Source organism: Pelophylax lessonae, assembly GCF_965119305.1.
Source record: "Pelophylax lessonae genome assembly, chromosome: 12".
NCBI lineage: Eukaryota > Metazoa > Chordata > Amphibia > Anura > Ranidae > Pelophylax > Pelophylax lessonae.
Window position 1 is genome coordinate 56,666,895 of NC_138779.1, and position 22,016 is coordinate 56,688,910.

The 22,016-nt window shown below is 43.5% G+C and overlaps 1 protein-coding gene across 1 annotated transcript in view; it reads left to right on the forward strand.

Moving 5' to 3' along the window:
* SORL1 (sortilin related receptor 1) overlaps positions 1–22,016 on the forward strand; it is a 161,899-nt gene that overhangs the window by 76,165 nt on the left and 63,718 nt on the right. Inside the window, exons 16-24 of the mRNA XM_082273653.1 lie at positions 4,112–4,197; positions 6,129–6,301; positions 6,600–6,731; positions 9,917–10,008; positions 11,081–11,327; positions 11,418–11,556; positions 14,895–15,068; positions 15,177–15,290; positions 21,783–21,905. Coding sequence (XP_082129779.1) covers positions 4,112–4,197; positions 6,129–6,301; positions 6,600–6,731; positions 9,917–10,008; positions 11,081–11,327; positions 11,418–11,556; positions 14,895–15,068; positions 15,177–15,290; positions 21,783–21,905 — 1,280 coding nt within the window. The remainder of the gene's footprint in view (positions 1–4,111; positions 4,198–6,128; positions 6,302–6,599; positions 6,732–9,916; positions 10,009–11,080; positions 11,328–11,417; positions 11,557–14,894; positions 15,069–15,176; positions 15,291–21,782; positions 21,906–22,016) is intronic.

The window sequence follows — 22,016 nt, forward strand, 5'->3', positions numbered from 1 at the left end:
AGTTTATTGTATTATTGTAGGTGGCCAGCAGTGTGATGAGGCTGTAGGTGCCTGACAACATGACAGTTGGGTAGCAAAAATGTTTGTAAAGGGAAAATGGGCCAAACCCTGAATTTAGAGGACAAGATAGGAAACCATAGTCACTGTAATGCAATATACATTAATGTGTAAAGTTAGAAAATTACTTAGAACCCCCAAACATTATATAATTTTTTTTGGCAGAGAACCTAGAGAATAAAATGGCGATTGTTGTAATATTTTAAGTCACACTGTATTTGTGCAACGGTCTTTCAAATGCAAATTTTAATGTAAGAAATACAATTTCACGAATTAAAAAAAAAAAAAAACAACAAAACAGTAAAGTTAGCCCAATTTTTTTGTACAACGTAAAAGATGTTTGTGAATACCGAACATGTCATGGTTTAAAATTGCGAACACTCGTGGAATAGCGACGAACTACGGTTAAAATCTCCTTAGGCGTTGCTTTAAAAAATGTTAACTGTTACCTTTTTAGTGTTAGTGGTCCTGTGCTAGAATTATTGCTCTCACTCAAACGATCTTTGCAGTACCTCACGTGTGGTTTGAACACTGTTTACATTTGCTGGCGCGACTTGCGTATGCGTTCGCTTCTGCACGAGCACAGGAATGGGGCACTGTATTTTTTTTTTTTATTACATTTTTACACTGCACTTTTAAATTTTTTTTTTTTTTTTTTTTGATCAATTTTATTGTTGTCACAAGGAATGTAAACATCCCTTGTGACAGTAATAGGCAGTGACAGGTACTCTTTATAGAGGGATCTGGGGTCTAGAAGACCCCAAATCCCTCTTTTGCACTTAAAATAATTCAAAACCCCAATTTTTGGTGTTTTGAATACTGTCTCTTTTTTTTTTTTTTTTAACTCTGGCACCTTTAAGTCTTCAGTAACTGGAAGTGATGTCATGACATCGCTTCCGGGTTACTAGATCTGAGACCCGATCAAAGCCAATTCTAGTTGTGTTTGGGTTTCCGGCCAGCTGGCTGAAGTGTCGGCTGGCCACTCCGGTCTCCCAGTGGGATGGGAGACCTAGACAGAGCTGCGGAAGGTGGCAGCAGGGGGAAGACGTCCCCTTCTGCTGCTTGTGATAACGGCCGAGCGGCTGATTGGCTGCATCTGTTATCACAAGAAAGCGAACCGTCGGCTCTAAAAACGGTACCGGGGTGATGCACACCGGTACAACCCCTTGAAGCCAAAGGATGCATATTTGCGTTTCGTCTGCGTGAAGGGGTTAAGGACACGTGCGACATGGTAGACATATACCGTATTTATTGGCGTATAACACGCACAAGCGTATAACACGCACCTTCACTTTAAGAGGGAAGTTTTAGGAAAAAAACATTTTAAATATTTAAAAATAACAGTACACTGCCCCTTTCATTAAACAGCCCCCCTATACATTGCACAGTTCCCCCCATGCACACTACATGCCCCCTTTTATTACAAAGCCCCCTTTACATTGCACAGCCCCCCTGCACTCCCAGGAGACCCCCAGTCTCCTGGGACAGCCCTGACAGCGTACTCTAAATCTGAAGCTACACTCAGAGGAGGAGGAGTGGGAGGAGGAGAGCAGCCAGCAAGAACGAAGCTAACAAGGTATTTAGAGGCTTTGTTTTTCAATGACATGGATATATTGTGTAGTAAGGATCTATAAAAAGGGCTGGCAGTGATTTTTTTTCTTAACTGCAGAGTATGCTGGCAGGGCTGTCCTAGGGCCAGGAGAGGCGGAGTGGACCGCCCGATCCCCGCCCCCCCCCCCCCCCTCCTTGGGAAAAAAAAATATCGGCGTAAAACATGCACCCACAGTTTGCACTATATTTTCAGGGGAAAAAAGTGTGTGTTATACGCCGATAAATACGGTAATTGCAATATTTACCCCCCAAAAAGTGTGCAGTTTAGCTGAAAATGTAGAAATAAAACAATAAATACCTTTTATTTTTTTTTCTTTGTGCTTTTCTGAATGGTTACATGACTGCTTTATCCAATTTTCCTCCCCCCTAGGACCAAGGGCTGAGGGTAGAGTCTCAAAACAAGACATTTTGTGCCAACGTTGCACATCTCTGAGCTCTGTTCACTACTGCTGTAATGACACCGGGGTTGATTTAATAAAACTGGAGAAGTCTGGTGCAGCTGTGCATGGTAGCCAATCACCTTCTAACTTCAACTGATTGAATTAAGCTTTGAAAAAAACCCATAAAACAAACTGGAAGCTGATTGGTTTCTATGCAGAGCTGTACCAGATTTTGCCTCTCCAGTTTTAGTAAATCAACCTCAGTGATAATACCTATAAGAGCTGCTATCAATCTCCAGCTAGGGGAGGACTTGCAGTGTGTTTGTTTGCTGTATTGATGGTGATAATCACTGCAGGAACTACTGTCAGTTCTGCAGCTAGGGGTGGGCAGGCTGGGAGGTGTCTCCATGTGTACCAATATACGAATACTGCACAAAGTGCAAAGCTTGACAATGAGAAACCCTGGTCTTTTTGTTGTCAGCATGAAAAAAAAAACTCAACAATAATTGGTCCATAGATGGTAATTATCATTGATAAATTACAAACAATATCTGCAAACTTTTAATAGGTTTACATATTTTATTTGCTGTTAAAGCGGAGTTCCACCCAAAAGTGGAACTTCCGCTTTAGGGAGTCCTGACCCCCTGACATGCCACATTTGGCATGTAATTTTTTTGGGGGGGGAGCGGGTACCTAGTTTTGACAGGTACCCGCTCCCACTTCCACTCGGAGCGCCGCGGCGCCCTGAACGGAAGTTCTCCTCTCCCCCTCCCTCCCTGCAATCTTCTGGGACACGTCAGAGGTCCCAGAAGATTGCCGGCCAATCACGGCGCGCAGCGCGACTCGCGCATGCGCAGTGGGTACCCGGCTGTGAAGTCGCAAACTGTAACAGCCGGGTGCCCACAGCAGTGATGCCGGCGCCGAGGGAGAGGATCGAGGCTTCGGGCGGCCGCATCGCTGGACCGTTGGACAGGTGAGTGAATGGCTGGAACTCCGCTTTAAGGTCTGTTTATAAAACTATATTGGCTGTTTTCCTCTAGTATTCTTTGTAAAGACAGACGGTTTTCCTTTTAAAAAAAAAAAAAAATCAGACCTGAAAGTTCAAGATTGTGAGGTGACCTGAAGTCTGACAGATGCTGCAGGTTAACTGCCTGACCTCTCTCATGGTCCCCGAGTGTGCATAACAATTTTAGTTAACAGAATCCCGTAGTGATGAGGAATTTTAGCCTTTGGGCTTAGTTGTTACTGTTATGCTTACTCAGGCACTGGAATCAAGATTGTGAGGTCAGGTTTTTACAGTGCCGACAATTTACGCATCCCTTTACATATTGTACTGTATAGGATGAAAGTCACTGGACCCCACTAGGCTAGAAAGAGAGGTACGCTATTTATTCCAATAAGATTGCTGTAGAAAAAGATGTCACTATACTTCGCAAGCGCCAATGTACACTTCAAACTCAGCATGTGATTGGTTGCTCTGATTTGTTCCCTCAGCATAGTCTTTCCCGATCGTGATGCTTTGATGTAGAGGTAAAGCAGTAGTTGGTATTTCTAGTTAACGGACCTTTAGGCAGGATATACACGATGCGAATTCCGAACGTTCCGTCGATTGATAAAAGAAAGCGGCGATTGCGTACAGTATGCGAGTGTACCTTCGATGAGATTCAAAAATCGTACTTCCAAACACTGTTTTGTGCCAGTATGGGAAGTGATGGAATGTTGTTTTGACCTTTTAACCACACCTCTACTGGACACACCCCTACTGTACTGTGTTTTGTTAGGTGAAATCATACAACTCCCCCATTAATGACACTAAATTGGGCCAATTTTTGCAAAAAAAAACATGTTGGATCAGTCAATTTTGGCTGTCGTGCGAAAATCGCGTGTTGCACATACCACGCTAACGATACAAAAAAAACGATCGAATTTACGTTCAATTTGCATTTCTGTTTGAAATTCGCATTGTGTATGGCCTGCCTTAGATTTGTGTTGTGTACATTCTATGATGCCAGGGAAACAATACAGCATTGCTGCATATTTTAACAGTTAGGTCCTTGATTTAGTTACCGCAGGATTTCTGGAGACACGTGTTCCGGGGGAGACGTGGAGGCCCGATTGGACGGAGAAGAGGTCCCCTGTCCCGTAGGAGGTAATTTTGTTTAGATTGGCTAAAACTTGGCTTTAGCTTAGCCTGGGCAGGGCTGTTTAAGCCTTTTGAGTCTGATCAGTGTAGGCTAGTAATTGTAATCAGCAATCGGTGCTCCATAGAAGTGATTTTATCGCTGTACAAGAACCGCAGGTTTAGGTGATGCTTCGGAGTTATTGCAAGGGAGCTTTAAACCAGCATCTCCAACCTGATGAAATTCTGTATACAAAAACAGTACTTTTAAGTCCGTTATCTATGAGCCTTTCAGATGCATTAAACCTCAATGACTGCTCTCGCTGTTCCTTGTGGCTTGGCTTGTTGAACAATATGTTTTAATCACACAAATCCCCTCCAGGTAAAGCGAATTAATAGCAAGGGTTTTGGTAAACGTACAGAAACTTGACCAGCATAAAACTGATATATACAGTAAATGGTTGGGTTTGCTTTTATCATCACCTGGTTGGTCTGCTTTCAATATCGCCTGACCAGTCTGTATTGTAATGACAAAATCTAAAACTCTAACGTCCCCTGCTGTATGCAGGAGATTTCAGAAAATGATACCAGAGTAGAAGTTCCTATGGCTGAGGATGTCTGTAATTTGACTTCAAGCACAATGCTAACTTCTGGGAAAAGCAATGAAATTAATCAGATGAGCAGGAAATTGTTTCTGGTGGTTTTCACACCGTGTACAGAAACACTCACTGTTGCTGTGGTTGCAAAGCAACAGCACAATATTTGGGGAGTTCTAGAAATCTGAGTACAGATTGGAATGGGGTTATCATTTTTAATAACTTTAGATGAATAATTGCCATGTGGCCCTGCTGTCAGTAGTTGAAGTATTCATTTGTAAAGAGGCTGTGAAAGTGATCTCGAGCAGTCTTATGTAGCATGTCCACAGTCTGACTGTTATCTATAGTGTATTCCTGTTGTCTCTTCTAGAATGCTTGAGGTCTCTGACGGTCTCCTCTCATTTATTCTCAATCTTATAAGAGGGAAGACAGCGCAGCGCCTTCTAAGTGCAGCAAGACATTTATTGAAGTATGTGCAGCAGTATTACACTCACATTTAGTCGGTGAATAAGATGCAGTTAGTCAAGTAATGTTGATCATCAGGAGCATCACTGGAGCGGGTCCTGGTGGTGGAGGCAGTGGATCCCGGTGAGAGCGGCAGGGGGTTCCTCCGTGTGTACAGGGATGGCCTCGGTGGTGTCCGTGGGCTCCTCGTCAACTGGTGGAACGCTGGCACTCGTGGGTCCTGGGATCCTGAAGTCACTCCTGGCGGTGATGCGGGATGCTACGGCGACGCGTTATCGGAGCATGCGCTCCTTCCTCAGGCCGTCAGGATCCCAGGACCCACGAGTGCCAGCGTTCCACCAGTTGACGAGGAGCCCACGGACACCACCGAGGCCATCCCTGTACACACGGAGGAACCCCCTGCCGCTCTCACCGGGATCCACTGCCTCCACCACCAGGACCCGCTCCAGTGATGCTCCTGATGATCAACATTACTTGACTAACTGCATCTTATTCACCGACTAAATGTGAGTGTAATACTGCTGCACATCAATAAATGTCTTGCTGCACTTAGAAGGCGCTGCGCTGTCTTCCCTCTTGTCTCCCCCCAGAGATCTCTTCTGTCTCTTCCGCCGGCAGCCGCTACAGTGGACAGCTACCCCCTGAACTGTTTGGGGGGTCCCCCCATCCCTGGTGTTTCCCTTCTCCCTTCTCCCCCTCCCCCGGGTCCCCAGGACCAGACTTTTTTTTTTTTTTTTTTTGAGACCTCTTCTTGCGCCAATTCACCACCAAACCATTCTCAATCTTATGACCATGGTTAAGGCCCCCGACAGCTTATCCGTTGACAGCCACTGACATACGGTACACACTTTTGCAAAGGTAGAGTTTTACTGTAACTGTTTTATTTATTTATTTTTTTAGAAGAGAATGAGTTCATCCTGTACGCCATGAGGAATGCCATTTACCGCCACGACCTCTCCTCTGGGGTCAGTGAGGAACTGCCGCTGAAGGGTCTTCGGGGTGCTGTGGCTTTGGATTTTGACTACGAAAGTAACTGCTTGTACTGGGCGGACGTCACATTGGATGTCATTCAGGTGTGTGTCAGCGAAGTCTGAAATTGGTCTTGCAAAAAGCCAGTGTGCACAGAAAGAGTTTTCGAAATATCAGCAACTTTTTGCTGGAAAAACATTTCCAACTAGAGCTCTTGGCTGGTTGCAAGCCTTTGTTTTGATACTTCATGTGACGAAATTATTTATAACATTTGCAATTGGACTCTACAAAATGTTGGCTTAAATTTGTCCACCAGAATTATTTCTAAGATAATGATCTACCCTGAACTGGCCCCAGAAAACGTATAATTGAGATAATACTGTGTGTTTTGTCTCCTTGTAGCGTCTGTGTCTAAATGGCAGCTCGGGGCAGGAAGTCCTTGTTCGAGTCGGATTGGAAACTGTAGAATCCCTGGCATTCGACCCCATTAGTCACTTACTTTACTGGGTTGACGCTGGCAGTAAGAAAATTGAAGTACGCTAATGTCTGTGTTTTTTGGCATAAAGGATAGATTTCATGAACAGTTAGAATATGAATGATCACACCTATATAATCTTGTTAGACCTTCCATTCTGAAACCATGGCCATTAATATAATGTCCCCCCCTCCCCCCGCCCCTTTTCAATAACAACCTTTACTTTTTTTTTTTGGAATGCTTCCCACATGATTTAATGTTTAATCTGTTTTATTTGGTTTGTGAAATGATACAAAGTAGGGAAATAACTTCACAGAAATATATAGAAACTTTACAAGAGGACCTCAATAAAATAATGGGGTGGGCACCTACATGGCATATGAGGTTTATTGTTGAAAAATGTTAAGTAATGCACTTGAGGGCTTTCATGGGTCAGATGGTGAACGCACCAACGAGAAACAATGCGTTACTAGACCTACTGATTACTAACAATACAGACCTGATCGTGGATGTAGAAAAAAGGGGCAACTTGGGAAACAGTGAACATAGGTCAATTGGTTTCTGTATAAACTACAGAAATAGGAAACACAAGGGTAATACAAGGACACTGAATTTCAAAAGAGCCAACTTTAAACTGCACTCTTTGTTAGACAATATTAAATGGGATAGAATCCTAGGAAGAAAGAACACTGAGGAAAAAAATGGGAGTGCTTTAAGAACATACTAAATAAAGGTATTGGCCAGTGCACTCTTAACAGGGAATACGTTTAAAAGAGCTAAAACCCTGGATGGCTAAACTCCAACGTAAAAATGCATATAACAACAAAAGAAAAGGCCTTCAAAAAATACAAGGCTTTTTGTTTTTTAGTTATTGAGACCGATGGACTTCTCTTTTTTCAACCTAACTAACTATGTAACTAGCTGATTGGAGAAAAGCCAACATGGCACCAATATTTAAAAAAAGAGCAGAAATATATCCCTGGGAACTACAGGCTGGTTAGCCTAACATTAATAGTCTGCAAGCTATTGGAGGGGATGATAAGGGACTATATACAGGATTTTAGTAATGAAAATGGTATCAGCATGAATTCATGAATTCATGAAAAAATCGTTCTTGCCAGACCAATCTATAAGCCTTTTTATGAAGAATTGAACTGCCATCTAGATAAAGGAAGGTCTGTGGATGTGGTGTATTTAGGTATGGACCATAGGGTGAGTACCTGGATTGAAAACTGGCTTCACTGGTGCAAAGGGTGGTGATAAATGGGGAGTACTCGGAATGGTCTTGTGTGGAAAGTGGGGCCCCTTAAGGATCTGTCCTGGGACCAATCCCGTTTATTTTATTCACAGACAATCTAGAGGATGGGATAAACAGCTCAATCTCAGTATTTGCGGACGATACTAAATTAAGCAGGGCAATAACTTCTACACAGGATGTGGAAACCTTACAAGAAGACCTGAACGAAATGGGGTGGGCATCTAGATTGCAAATGAGGTTTAATGTTGGAAAATGTAAGGTAATGCATTTGGGTGCCAGAAATACAAATGCAAGTTACACATAGGGGGGAGAACCTTTAGGGGAAAACTAAGATGAAAAAGGGCCTGGGGGTCCCAATAGAGGACACACTCAGCAATGGTATGCAATGCCATGCTGCTGCAAGAAAAGCCAACGGAATACTGGCATGTATAAAAAAGGGGATTTACTCCAGAGATAAAACTATAATTATCCCACTCTACAAGACTCTGGTCCGGCCGCATCTAGAATATTCTTTCTATTCAGTTCTTGGCGCTGCTCTTTGGGAAGGATGTGCTGGACCTGGAGAGAGTCCAGAGAAGGGCAACAAAGCTAATAAAGGGAATGGAGGACTTCAGCTATGAGGAAAGAGTACAAGCATTGAACTTATTCTATCTGGAGAGGAGACACTTGAGAGGGGATATGATATCAATCTACAAATTCTGTACTGGTGACCCTAGCATATGGAAACAAACTTTTCAGCGAAAGGGAATATAAAAGGACATGCGGCCATTCACTAAAATTAGAAGAGAAGCGGTTTAACTTTAAACTGCATAAATAATTCTTTACTATCAGAGCGGTAATGATGTGGCATTCTCTTCCACAAGCAGTGGTATCAGCAGGGAGCATTGATTAATTTCAAAAACTATTAGATGGGCAACTTAATGACCACAACATACAGGGGTATACAATGTACTGCTGACAGCAAACACACACACATTATAGGTTGAACTGTATAGAATGGTGTCTTTCTTCAGCCTCACTATGTAAGGCTGCAAGAGCAGAAATGTCTAAAATATCTTTGTATGCTGTAGTATTCGCAGTACCCTGCACTGAAAAAGCCTGATCCCAAGAATTTGGAGGGGGATCCATATACTTTTGGTAATATAGTATAGTCACAAATTCACAGTGCGAAGCTTCCAGTAATAATTGGAATACCTTTGTTTTGCAGTTTAAATATTAGATTTTTTTAAATTATTAAACATATAAAAAATATATTAAAGCTTAAAAAAAATAAACAATGTCCCTAATGACCGCATTGAATATACTGTAGTTATGATGTTCCCCATAGACACACACTGATGGGGCAGGACCATACCAGCGGTTTTCCCCGGTGGTTAGATAATAATGCTGGCCACACACGCACAGAATTTTGTCCGAAAATGGTTGTTTTAGGAAAGATCGTTCGAAAATCGGGCCGTTAGTGAACACAAGTTTACCGAAGATTTCGATCATGTGCCCGGCTAATGTCAATGGATCCATAGCGAAAACTTTTATCGTTTCTACAAAAGTTTTTTGTGTATGGTAAAATTGAAAAGAAAATATTATTCTGACTCATATGGTGCATGTTATTGAACATCATTATGATCATGAAAACGATTATGTAAAAGAGTTTATTCTGTAAGTTTGTGGCCAACTCTCTTTCGACCGACGAATAATCGTTCAGTCTGCAAACGGCCGAAATTCTGTGCATGTATGGCTAGCATAAGGTCCATATGAGTCCTGCTTTATAGTATCTGTCACCAATGTATCATTACACCTGTGCAGTCTTGTGAAAATCTGCCCTTTAGTCCCACCCTGCTGCTGTCTACATCAGAGTATTGTTTGGCCATTCAGATATAATATTGCTCATAGAAATGTCAGGCAAACAAAGTCGAGGGGGGAGGGAGGTAGTTAACAAGGAGGGTCAATATGCATACAACTGTTATTCAGATTGATTTTTGTTTGCAGGTTGCCAATCCAGATGGGGACTTACGGCTGACTGTTGTCAACTCTTCTGTCTTGGAAAGGCCTAGAGCTCTGGCTCTGGTTCCCCAGGAAGGGTGAGTCACTGCCTATTAATCACCTAAAAGTATTTGGAATTTCTTGCTGGGTGTTCCAATGGGTGGGCAACCTCCTTCTAATATTTTGGGGTTGATTTGCTAAAACTGGAGATTGCAAAACCTGGTGTGGCTCTGCATGGTAGCCAATCGGCTTTTAACTTCAGCTTGTTCAATTAAGCTTTGATAAAAAATAAAAAAAAAAAACTGGAAGCTGTTTGATTTCTGTGCAGAGCTGCACCAGATTTTGCACTCCAGTTTTAGAAAATCAACCCCTTCCTGTCTACATGTTATTTTAGCATCTCCTTCCATCAGAAACCTGTGCACAAAGTTGAAAACTAACAGGAATATTAGGGAGCATTACTAGCCTGTATCAGGAAGTGTCTGAAAGAAAATATTCATGGCAGGATCATCAGATTTTTATATATTGAAATTTGCAAATGTAAACATATTAAAAAGTTAGCATGGTGTAACCATACAGGTTATGGTGAGAAGGGATTTCTTAGAACAGAAAATATTCTCTGTTTGCATTCTATCCCATATTCCAAAAATAGAGGATTATTATTTCAGTACAGTGTGCCTATTATGACCTAATATTTTAGAGCCTAATCTAGCTTTAATATTATACCGCTATTTATTCCAAACTACATAACCGATTTCAGGCTTATCTGGCCATCAGTGCAGTGTATGGAAATCATGGCCACTATGGAGAAGGGTTTGGGGCCTATCCTGTATGGTTATGTTGTCTCATTGGTTCCGAATATCTTAATCCATAGAAGCAGTGGTTTTCCATGCTGCACTGATGGCGTTCAAATAGCCTGAATCAGCTATATACAGTTTAGAATAAATGGATCTATAATAGACTTTATCTGCATTTTATATACCAGCAGTTCTGGATGTGCATCTGGTTTTATGGCTCTGTCCGAAATCTCCTTATTTTGGGATTTTTGTGATGAAATGAGTGTATATACCTTTGCGATTAGGTTGACATTTTAAAGCTTATATGACATTTTAGTGATTGGGTTTACATCTAGAGAAGGAAATCTGCACTATGCCAACATGCTGTTGCTTCCAGGTTGATGTTTTGGACAGACTGGGGTGACAAGCGACACGGCATCTACAAGAGTGAGATGGATGGTTCCTCGGTGAACCATCTGGTCTATGATGGAATTAAATGGCCCAATGGTATTTCCGTGGATGAAAACTGGATCTACTGGACTGAAGCTTACATGGATCGGATAGAGAGAATAGACTTCAATGGACAGCAGAGAATGGTGATCCTAGACAGCCTACCCCATCCCTATGCCATAGCTGTGTTTAAGGTAAGAGCATGAAATAGATGTGCTCCCGCCTCACTCACCTGCGTCACACAGAACAGCCTTTTTCCATTAATCTGTCTCTCCTATTAACAGAATCAGATCTACTGGGATGACTGGTCCCAGCTGAGCATCTTCAGGGCTTCCAAGTACAATGGAGCCCAGTCAGAGGTCCTGATTGGCCGGTTGTCTGGAGTAATGGACATGAAAATATTCTACAAAGGAAAATGGAACGGTAATCTGATACAGAGGGATCTGTTATAGGGGTCATTTGTCACAGTTTCAGTGTGTGTGTTTTTTTTTGTTTTGGTGGGGGTGGGAGGGAATTGAAGATATTACACTATATTGTCAAAAGTATTGGGACGCCTGCCTTTACATGAACTTTAATGGCATCCCAGTCTTAGTCTGTAGGGTTCAATATTGAGTTGGCCCACCCTTTGCAGCTATAACAGCTTCAACTCTCTAAGGAAGGCTGTACACAAGGTTTAGGAGTGTCAATGGGAACGTTTGACCATTCTTTCAGAAGAGCATTTGTGAGGTCAGGCACTGATGTTGGACGGGAAGGCTGGGCTCGCAGTCTCTGCTCTAATTCATCCCTAAGGTGTTCTATTGGGTTGAGGTCAGGACTCTGTGTAGGCCAAAGATAAGGAGAGAAAGAGGTGCCTCGAAGTGTAGACGTTAAAACACATTTTATTCAATAAAAGTATGCACTCACATCTGTAAGTAAGCAAATACGTGTAAAAGGAACCTCCTGGAGATATATATTCTTTTACACGTATTTGCTTACTTACAGATGTGAGTGAATACGTTTATTGAATAAAATGTGTTTTAAAGTCTACACTTAGAGGCGCCTCTTTCTCTCCTTATCTTCAGCTTGGTGGAACCCCTGGCTCATTGGTTTCTAGATGGCTGCCCTATATGTTGGACTCTCCCTTTCCATCTATTCCAATTTAAGACTTTTTATGGACCCGTATGGACCTTGCCTAATTGCACAAAGCAAGGTCCATAAAGACATGGATGAGCGAGTTTGGGGTGGAGGAACTTTACTGGCCTGCACAGAGTCCTGATTCAACCCGATAGAATAAGTTTGAGATGAATTAGAGCAGGGACTGCAAGCCAGGCCTTCTCGTCCAATATCAGTGCCTGACCTCACAAATGCGCTTCTGGAAGAATGGTCAAACATTCCCATAGACACACTCCTAAACCTTGTGGACAGCCTTCCCGGAAGAGTTGAAGCTGTTATAGCTGCAAAGGGTGGGCCAACTCAATATTGAACCCTACGGACTAAGGCCCCGTACACACGTACTGATCGTCGGCCGAACGATCAGCCGTCTTTTGTCCAAGGTCTGTCTTGTCTGTTGAAAACTGCAAAAGACTGCACACGAATTTTGTCGGCCAACAACAGGCGACTGCAGAAGTGATGTCATGTGATGGTTAACTTTCCATGTGTTTTTTCTTTTCTGAGCATGCCCAGTCTTGCTAATCTGCTGTCTGTTGGCCGAAATCTGTACTGACTGGCGAACAATCGGCCGTTCTGTTGACAGCCAACAAAAATTTTATAGCCTGCACACCCGATTCTGTTCGGCCAAAAATGCGCTGTCGGAAGCATCATACTAACAAGCCTACAATTGGCCGAATATTTACGGCCGACAATCGGTACGTGTGTACGGGGCTTAAGACTGGGATCCTATTAAAGTTCATGTGTGTATAAAGGCAGGCTTCCTAATACTTTTGACAATATAGCGTATCTCCACTAATTAAGCTGCAAGTACACAATGGTGCCACAAGGGAGCACTTTGTATAGTAGTTGGGAGTCCAAAAATGTTTGTTTATTACAGACTTTTATATAACGCCAACAATGTATGAAGCTTTTTACATACTCTACATTCACATCAGACCCTACCATTGAGGCATTGTGCTTCCTGAGTGCTGAGTTAGTACGTTATTTTCTTAACACTGTTTGCGGTCCATCTTGCTTTATCAGTCACCAAAACCCTGATGAAGAAAGCATTTAGAAGCCCTCAAAATGTATACATTTGAAAGGGAATAGATATTTTTAGACTTGCAACAAAAAGTGTGGCACTCTATTCTCCTCTGAGGTTTTTATTTTTGCCTGATCCCTCTAGGGAGATATTTCCTTGCCTACTTTTCCAGTGACACCCGTAGAAGAAATATATATGGTTTTCACCTGGACAGGATGGCACTGACAGCAATAAGAACACCATAGGTTCAATCTCTTCCTCACTCTTTTATATAAATCTCATTGCATTCCAGTAGGATAGCTAGTCCTAGATTGAAAAGCCTAAAACCGGCCATAGACTGTTTGAATCTCGGCTGGTTCAGAAAGAAGCAGGCAAGATTGGAACCATGCATGGGCAGGTTGAATGTACCCAGGTTGATCGATCATCTTGGGTACAACCAGCCTGCTGGATTTTACATGTAATTATCGCTAGCAGCTCTTATAGTTGCTAGCAATAATCACTGTGTTCTTCTGGAGGGGATGGCTTCCTCCACCGGAAGTCGCATTCCTTTGCTGCAAGCTGTGGAAATGAATTTGCTCTGTCTATGGCCGGCCTAAGTCTAACTAGCCCTAAAAAATGTTCTCACCCTGAAATTCCCTCCCTTGTATAAAAGTGTGTACCTATTAATCTTCTCTGCTCCAGTCACATGATCCTGGAACTCCAGCTCAGGGAGTACGTGACAACGGATGGGGTGTTCCGGAAGCTGTGATATCACCCATAGACTTAATTTACCCAGATATTGTCAGCACTCCCTCCTTCCCCCTGCTGCAGCCACTTGCTGACACAAGAGAGCCGAAGCTGCAGGATCATGTGACCAGAGAAGGCTTAACTCCCTTAGCGGTAACCCCGAGCGTGACTCGGGTGTTTTTTTTCATGCTAGGATCGGTATCCCCGAGTCACGCTCGGGGTAGAAGTGCAGAGCCTGCAGCGGGGTTCCTTACCTTCTCCTGTCGATCCAGCGATGATCGCCGCCGAGATCCCCGCCGATCGTCTGTCGCTCTGATGACTTCCTGGTTCCGTTCCCTGCAGCAGCAATGGTGCATGGGAGCGGAACTGGGAGGGAAATTCAAATGTTGCACAAACACATAAAAAGGAGGTGATACAGTGTAATCTGAGAGGATTACACTGTATCACCTTAGTATCAGATAAATTGTAAATTATATTATTAATATATATTCTATTTATATTTTATAATATATATTATAAATTATAAATATCAAAAAATTGTACCGCTTTTGGTACATAATTCCTGACATAATCATACCGCCAGGGAGGTTAAAATAGGTTAAGTATACATTTTTTTATACAGGTTAGGCAGGACGAGGGGGGAAGGGACACATTTAAGAATAATTACACTTTTCTTCCACTTTAAGTCCCTATTTGGGGGGACAAGTGTTGAAGGAGCAAGGTTAGATGGTGAACTGTTTGGTGATGTGCTTTGGCTTGGCTTTGTGGTTTTGTCCAAGTTGCAATTAAACTTTTTGAAGAAATAAAAAAGCGAGGGATGGATGTGCGGCTTTCTTTGTTTATATTAGTCTAATTTCCTGTACAGGTGAGAATGCCTGCTCCTCCAGTCCTTGCACCCTGCTATGCCTGCCCAAAGCCAACAAAAGCCGAGTATGTCGATGTCCAGATGGCGGGAAACAGCAGACGTTGCCTACCGGGGAGGTGCAGTGTGACTGCCCACACGGGTACCAGCTGAACAACAGAACCTGTGTCAAAATCGGTGAGTTCTGTATGGTTGAAAGTAGCCACCTATCCCCAACCATTGGGCATGTGTTTATTTAAAGCTGCAGTGGGAGTTTGAACTGATATGATGCTTCTTCCCCTCCAGAGAACAAGTGTATGCCCAGCCAGTACCGCTGCAGTAATGGAAACTGTATCAGCAGCATCTGGCAGTGTGACAATGACAACGACTGCGGAGACATGAGCGACGAGAGAGACTGCCGTAAGTTATCTCCGTGTAATCTTGCTGCTCAAGTTTGAGGTTATAGACTGTGAGTGCTTTCTTTTGCACCGTACTGCCAGTCTGGTAAGTTTAATGGACTGGGAGTTGGAGAGGGAAGTTTTTTAATTATCTTGGAGGAAACCTCAGCAGTGTGATGAAGCTTATTCTGTGTCCAATGGGCATGCATGGGTGGCACAGAAAGGTGTAGAGCTGCATTGGGGAAAAGTGGTGTTAGCACTGTGGCTCTGCAATATAACAGACATGTGAATCACAAGACTAGCTGAGCAGAATTAGCCATTGCAAGTCACATCTTTGTATCCCTGTTGAATATACACTGTCCTCCATGGCTGCAGAATCCTCCTGTATAGATGGTGGCACTGGCATTAACATTAACAGTGTCGGTGTGCCCCTGGGATTTGTTATTTTTTCAGGAGGAGAAAGACCCTATGAATAGATCCAGATTACTTACCATGTTCAATGGACAATCTGAAAAAATAGGAGAAATCTTTGACAGACACTGGTACATACTAACAGATAATGTGGTCTGGGTGAACTTGTGCATTCCCAACCCAGGATCACATGCAAATGTAAGAAGTCCATTAAGGAATTAGGGGTCAACTCACTAAGCTTTTCCACATGCGATAAGGGTATCATGTTGCTCATTTGCATAAATTATCGCATGCGTTAAAGTCCGAATAACAAAAAAAAAAAACAATTTTGCGGTAAACAACGGGAAAAAATTTTTTTGTCGGTAACTATCAAAAAAAAAATCATGCAGTAATCGGTTAAGTCCAATTCACAAACGAAACAGGAACTAAAAAAAGGCGCCATATTGAACACCACCCTTTTGCTGGCGGTAACCAGTGCGGTATTTCCTTTTGGAGTGAGAGGTTGTTGAGAAAGTTGCTGTTTTGTCCCCAGTTTAGCCTTTTGAAGCAACCTGTTGCAGTTCAACATGCTGAGAAGGCATCAGAGGAGGAGGGGGGTTGTGTTGATGGCTCCACGTCATTTTTCGGAGAGGACCCCGCTGGATGAGGTCTCTGTTCGTTAGGTGCTATGGAAGTTCTGGCTAACAAAGGAGCTGATCCTCCTGCGCTGAGGCTGCGTTTTTTTTCTGGAGACCACCACCCAGGGGGGTCATGCAATCCCAGGCATGACCAAATTGCTGGCTGTGCTGCACTTCCTGGAGAAAGTGTCCTACCAAATGGTGGCTGGCGATGTAGTTGGTGTTACACAGGCGTCCTTTTCTCGTGTCCTGGGACGACTGTTGGAAGGTTTTTGTGACATCGTGCCCACCTTAATCTACATGACTGCAACATGCCAGGAGTGGGATCAGATCAAAGGGGGCTTCTATGGCATGGCTTCTATCCCCAACGTAATGTGTGCTATAGATTGCACCATTTTTACAGGACCCGCAAGGGCTACTATTCGATGAACATTCAGGTCGTGTTTGACAGCCAGATGCTAATCAGGGATGTGGTGAATGGATTCCTGGGGTCAGTCCATGATGCCCATATTCTCTGACAGTTGCAGCTGTTTGAGAATTTTGTAAAGGGATCATTCCCTCATGACTGTCTACTCAGTAAATAGTGGAAAAATCCTCATATATGTTTTCTTGCATGCATGTTTGTTTACATACCTGTAAGATCATTTCATGTCTCGCCTCTGCAAGCTCTAATCTGGACTCCTCAGTAATGTGCCCCTCTTACCTCTGCAAGCTCTTACCTGTGACTCCTCAATAATGTGCCCCCCTTTCCAATTTATTCCCTTCTATGCTTTTGTTTTGGAAAACTTACATTTTTTGTTTAACATGTAATTTTGGATATCCATGCCTCCCCCCCGGGGGGCACGCAGAGCGGCGATCGGTGATGCGAGGTTTCAGCCTGACACCCTGCATCTCCGATCTCGGTAAAGAGACTACTGACGTAGCTCTTTACCATGTGATCAGCCGTGTCCAATCACGGCTGGTCACATAGTAAACAGGAACAGCCGTTGATCGGCTTTCCTTAGTTTGTGCCTGACAGGCACGAGTAAAGGAGCGCCGATCGGCGGCTCCCCTGATGGGGGGGGGGGGGGTCGGCACTGGTAATCACATCATTGATTACCAGTGCAGACCCTCGGGGGGGGGGGGGGGGGATGCCACTAGAACCACCAGGGATGCCCACTATGACCCCAGGGATGGCCACTATGACCCTAGGGATGCCCACTATGGCCACCAGGGAGGGCAATTAGGGCTCAGGGAGCCCCTCATTGCCCTCCCCATCAGTGCTGCCCGCCAGTGCCCTCCCTATCAGTGCTGCCCACAAGTGCCTATCATTGCCATCTTTCAGTGTCGCCCACCAGTGCCGCCTATCAGTGCCCATCAGTGCCGCCCGTCAGTGCCCACCAGTGCCACCTATCAGTGCCCATCAATGCCGCCTATCAGTGCCTAGCAGTGCCACCTATCGGTGCCCACCAATGCTGCATATCTGTGCTACCAATCAGTGCCTATCAGTGCCACCCCATCAGTGCCTCCTCATCAGTGCCTGTCAGTGCAGTCTCATCAGTGCTCATCATTGCAGGAAAAAACTTATTTACAAAATTGTATAACATAAACAAAAAAACTTTTTTTTTTTTTTCCAAACTTTTCGGTATTTTTTTAGGAAAGGTAAAAACCCAGAGGTGATCAAATACCACCAAAAGAAAGCTCTATTTGTGGGGGGAAAATGACATAAATTTGGTGTAGGTACAGTGTTGCATGACCGCGCAATTGTCATTCAAAATGCAACAGCGCTAAAAGGGGAAAATTGGCCTGGGCAGGAAGGGAGGAAAGTGCCCTGTATTGAAGTGGTTAACCAGGCCATGTTTTGCGATACGGCACTGCGTTATTTTAACTGACAATTGCGTGGTCGTGCGACACTGTACCCAAATAAAATTGATGTCCTTTTTTTCACACAAATGGAGCTTTCTTTTTGTAATATTTATTTAATCACCTCTGCGTTTTTTTTTTGTTTTTTTTTTGGGTGCTATAAACAAAAAAGGGGCGATTAATTTTGAAAAAAAAATATATATATTTTTGCTATAAAACCTATCCAATAAAAAAAATGTAAAAAATCTAATTTCTTCATTAATTTAGGGCAATATGTATTCTGCTACATATTTTTGGTAAAAAATCCCAATAAGCGTATATTGATTTGCGCAAACATTATCATGTCTACAAACTATGGGATGTATTTGTGGCATTTTTATTTATTTTACTAGTAATGGTGGCGATCAACGATTTTAACGGAACTGTGGCATTGCAGTGGACAGATCGGACACCTGACACTTGTGACACTTTTTTGGGAACCAGTGACATTAATACAGTGCTCAGTGCTAAAAATTTGCATTGTTACTGTACTAATGACACTGGCTGGGAAGGAGTTAACATCAGGGGCGATCAAAGGTTTAAGTGTGCTCCTAGATGGTGCTTGCTAACTTGGGGGGGGAGATGGTCTGACTGGATGAAGACAGAGATCGGTGTTCCTGCTTAGGGCAAACACAAGATCTCCATCTTTTCCCCTGTCAGAATGGCGATCTGCCTTATTTACATAGGCAGATCGCCGTTCTGCCTCTCTGGGGAACGATTCTGGATGGCCGGCGGACATCAAGGCCGCTGGACCCGTGGATTAACATCCCTGTTAGCGAATCAAGGCCCGATCGCGCCTCTGGTGGTGCGATAGTGTCATCTAGTGGCTATTGCACAAAATGACGTACAGGTACGTGATTTTGCACAATAGAGCCGACCTGCCGCAATAAATGTATGTTAGGCGGTTGGCAAGTGGTGAAGTCGAAATGCATCTGAGCCTTGGAGGTGGACTATTGGGATCGGTTCCTGATGTGCTTGATAATTCATCACTATAAAAATTTATTCTTTCATACTATGTAGAGCTTTTGTCATTATGTGTTATATGTGTCCCATAAGCTCTTACTTTTGTGACAGCAATATGCAGTGACAGGTACTCTTTATGGAGGGATCGGGCGTCTAAAAGACCCCAAACCCCTCCACTACACTTCCATGTATTCAAAATGCCAAAAACTGCACTTTTGAATACTGTCACTTTTTAATTCGGCGCCTTTAGCAGCCGAGTAACCCGGATGTAATGTCATGGACGTCGCCTCCGGGTTGCGTCATCGGAGACCCGATCAAAGCCGCATCCGGCTCTGATCGGGACTCCAACCAGCCAGCGGACACGCCGGCTGATTGCTCGGGTCTCCCGGTGGGACGGGAGACCCGGGCAGAGCTGCAGGAGGTGGTGGCGTCCCTTCCTGCTCACTGGGGTAACATTCGAGTGGCTCCTGAGCCGCATTGGTCGCTACTGCCTGAGAACCGACTGCCGGCTCTAAAAATTGGTACCGGGATGATGCCTCTAGCTGCAGGCATCACCATAGTAAATCCACTTATTGCAGCCGACGTAGGGCTATGTCGATTGGCGGTAAGTGGTTAAACTTTTATGTGCTATTATTACAGGGTCTGGATGGAATTGTGTTGCCGATTTAGAAATGGCCATAAGAGTAGTATTAATTTTGATGTCCATTTTTAATTTAGTTTTAGTTAGTCTTATGACTAAAATGCCATTTTAGATTGTTGTATTTTAGTCTTAGTCGTATTTTGGTCATCTGAATTGTTTTAGTTTTAGTTGTATTTTAGTCGACTGGAGTATGGCCATGAGTGTGTACATATACAGAGCTTCTAAGCAGACCGCGTGCTGGAGTATGTCCATGAGTGTGTACATAGGCAGAGCTTACAAGCAGACAGCATGCTGGAGTATGGACATGATGGTGTACATATGCTGAGCCTACAAGCAGACAGCGTGCTGGAGTATGGACAAGAGTGTGTACATATGCTGAGCCTACAAGCAGACAGCGTGCTGGAGTATGGACATGAGTGTGTACATATGCTGAGCCTACAAGCAGACAGCGTGCTGGAGTATGGACATGATGGTGTACATATGCTGAGCCTACAAGCAGACAGCGTGCTGGAGTATGGACATGATGGTGTACATATGCTGAGCCTTCAAGCAGACAGCGTGCTGGAGTATGGACATGAGTGTGTACATATGCAGAGCTTACAAGCAGACAGCGTGCTGGAGTATGGACATGAGTGTGTACATATGCTGAGCCTACAAGCAGACAGCGTGCTGGAGTATGGACATGATGGTGTACATATGCAGAGCTTGCAAGTAGACAGCATGCTGGAGCATGGTCATGAGTGTGTACATATGCAGAGCCTACAAGCAGACAGCATGCTGGATTATGGCCACGAGGGTGTACAGCTACTCACCATGCGCTCCAAGAAAATCCACCATGTTTGGCTTCTCCTTGTCTCTCGCTGAGGCCTGACATCGCAGGGGAGGTTATGCAACGCCCCACCCACAGGAAATGACAACCTTTAACCACCGTCACTTGCGATTAAATTATCGAAAGAGAAAATGCGGTAGCTTTCCATTTTGCCCAATGCCCAGTGTTCTGATTACAGGTTTAATGGACTACGGTTCTTTGCATTAGAACATATTCAACCACATCCCCATGGTGAAGATTTTGATTGGGTAATTCTGCAAAAAGAATGCAGTTGGATTTAAAAGCCCTGTCAGAAACCAGGCTTGGTTGATCTACTTAGTTTTGCCCCATTCCTTTGTATCCACTGAAGGACCAGGTTTTTTTCTGCCACTTTTTGTTCACATGTAACAATCTGTGTGTGTGTTTTTTTTTTTTTTTTTGCTAGAAAGTTACTTAGAAGCCCCAAACAGATATATTTTTTTAACGCAGAGGCCCTAGTGGGTTTTGCAAGTTTGTCACACAGTATTTGCGCAGCGGTTTTCAAACGCATTTTTTTGGGAAAAAATACACAGGGGGACAGGGACACTTTTTTAATTTATTTATTTTTTAATTTATTTTACACACACATTTTTTTATCACTTTTATTGCTGTCACAAGGAATGTAAACACCCTTGTGACAGCAAAAAGCATGTGACAAGTACTCTTTATGAAGGGATCTGGGGGTCAATAAGACCCCAAATCTCTCTTCTGCCCTTAAAGCATTCAGTGGTGTGCAGGCATCATCCTGGCATAACCACTTGAAGACTGGTGACGTACCGGGTATGTGACTGTTCAGTTGGTATACTTTGGACATAGAGGCATCTTGATTGTGATTATTAGACAGTATTAGTATCTAGCTCCTTTGAATTTAAACGCGTCAGCCACCTGTCATCTTTCTTGTGTTGGGATGTATATTCCCTATACCAGATTGTAGCGGATGATGGCTGTTTTTATCTATTGCTAATTTTAATGTGGAAATAAAAATGTATTTATTTGCATGTTCCTTTTTTTCTGGTTTTTGTTGTGGCACAATAAACCCCCCTCTCCCCATTCTTCTTTTTGTGACATGTAAGGTTTTTTTTTATTTTTCAGTGTCAGTGTGCTGTGCTTTGTCCTGTAATCATCTTTTTTTTTCTTTTCTTGCTTTTATGTTAGCAACCACGTCATGTGACCCGGATACACTGTTCAGATGCCAGGAATCGGGGACCTGCATCCCACTGTCCTATAAGTGTGACCTGGAGGATGACTGCGGAGACAACAGTGATGAGAGCCACTGCGGTGAGTCACTTGTGGATTTACCCCGGCCGCAGTGCTGTATGGTAACTGATTCACCTGTATAGCACCAACCAATTGCTCAGTGTTTCAGAATTCACAGTCCCTGACCATTAA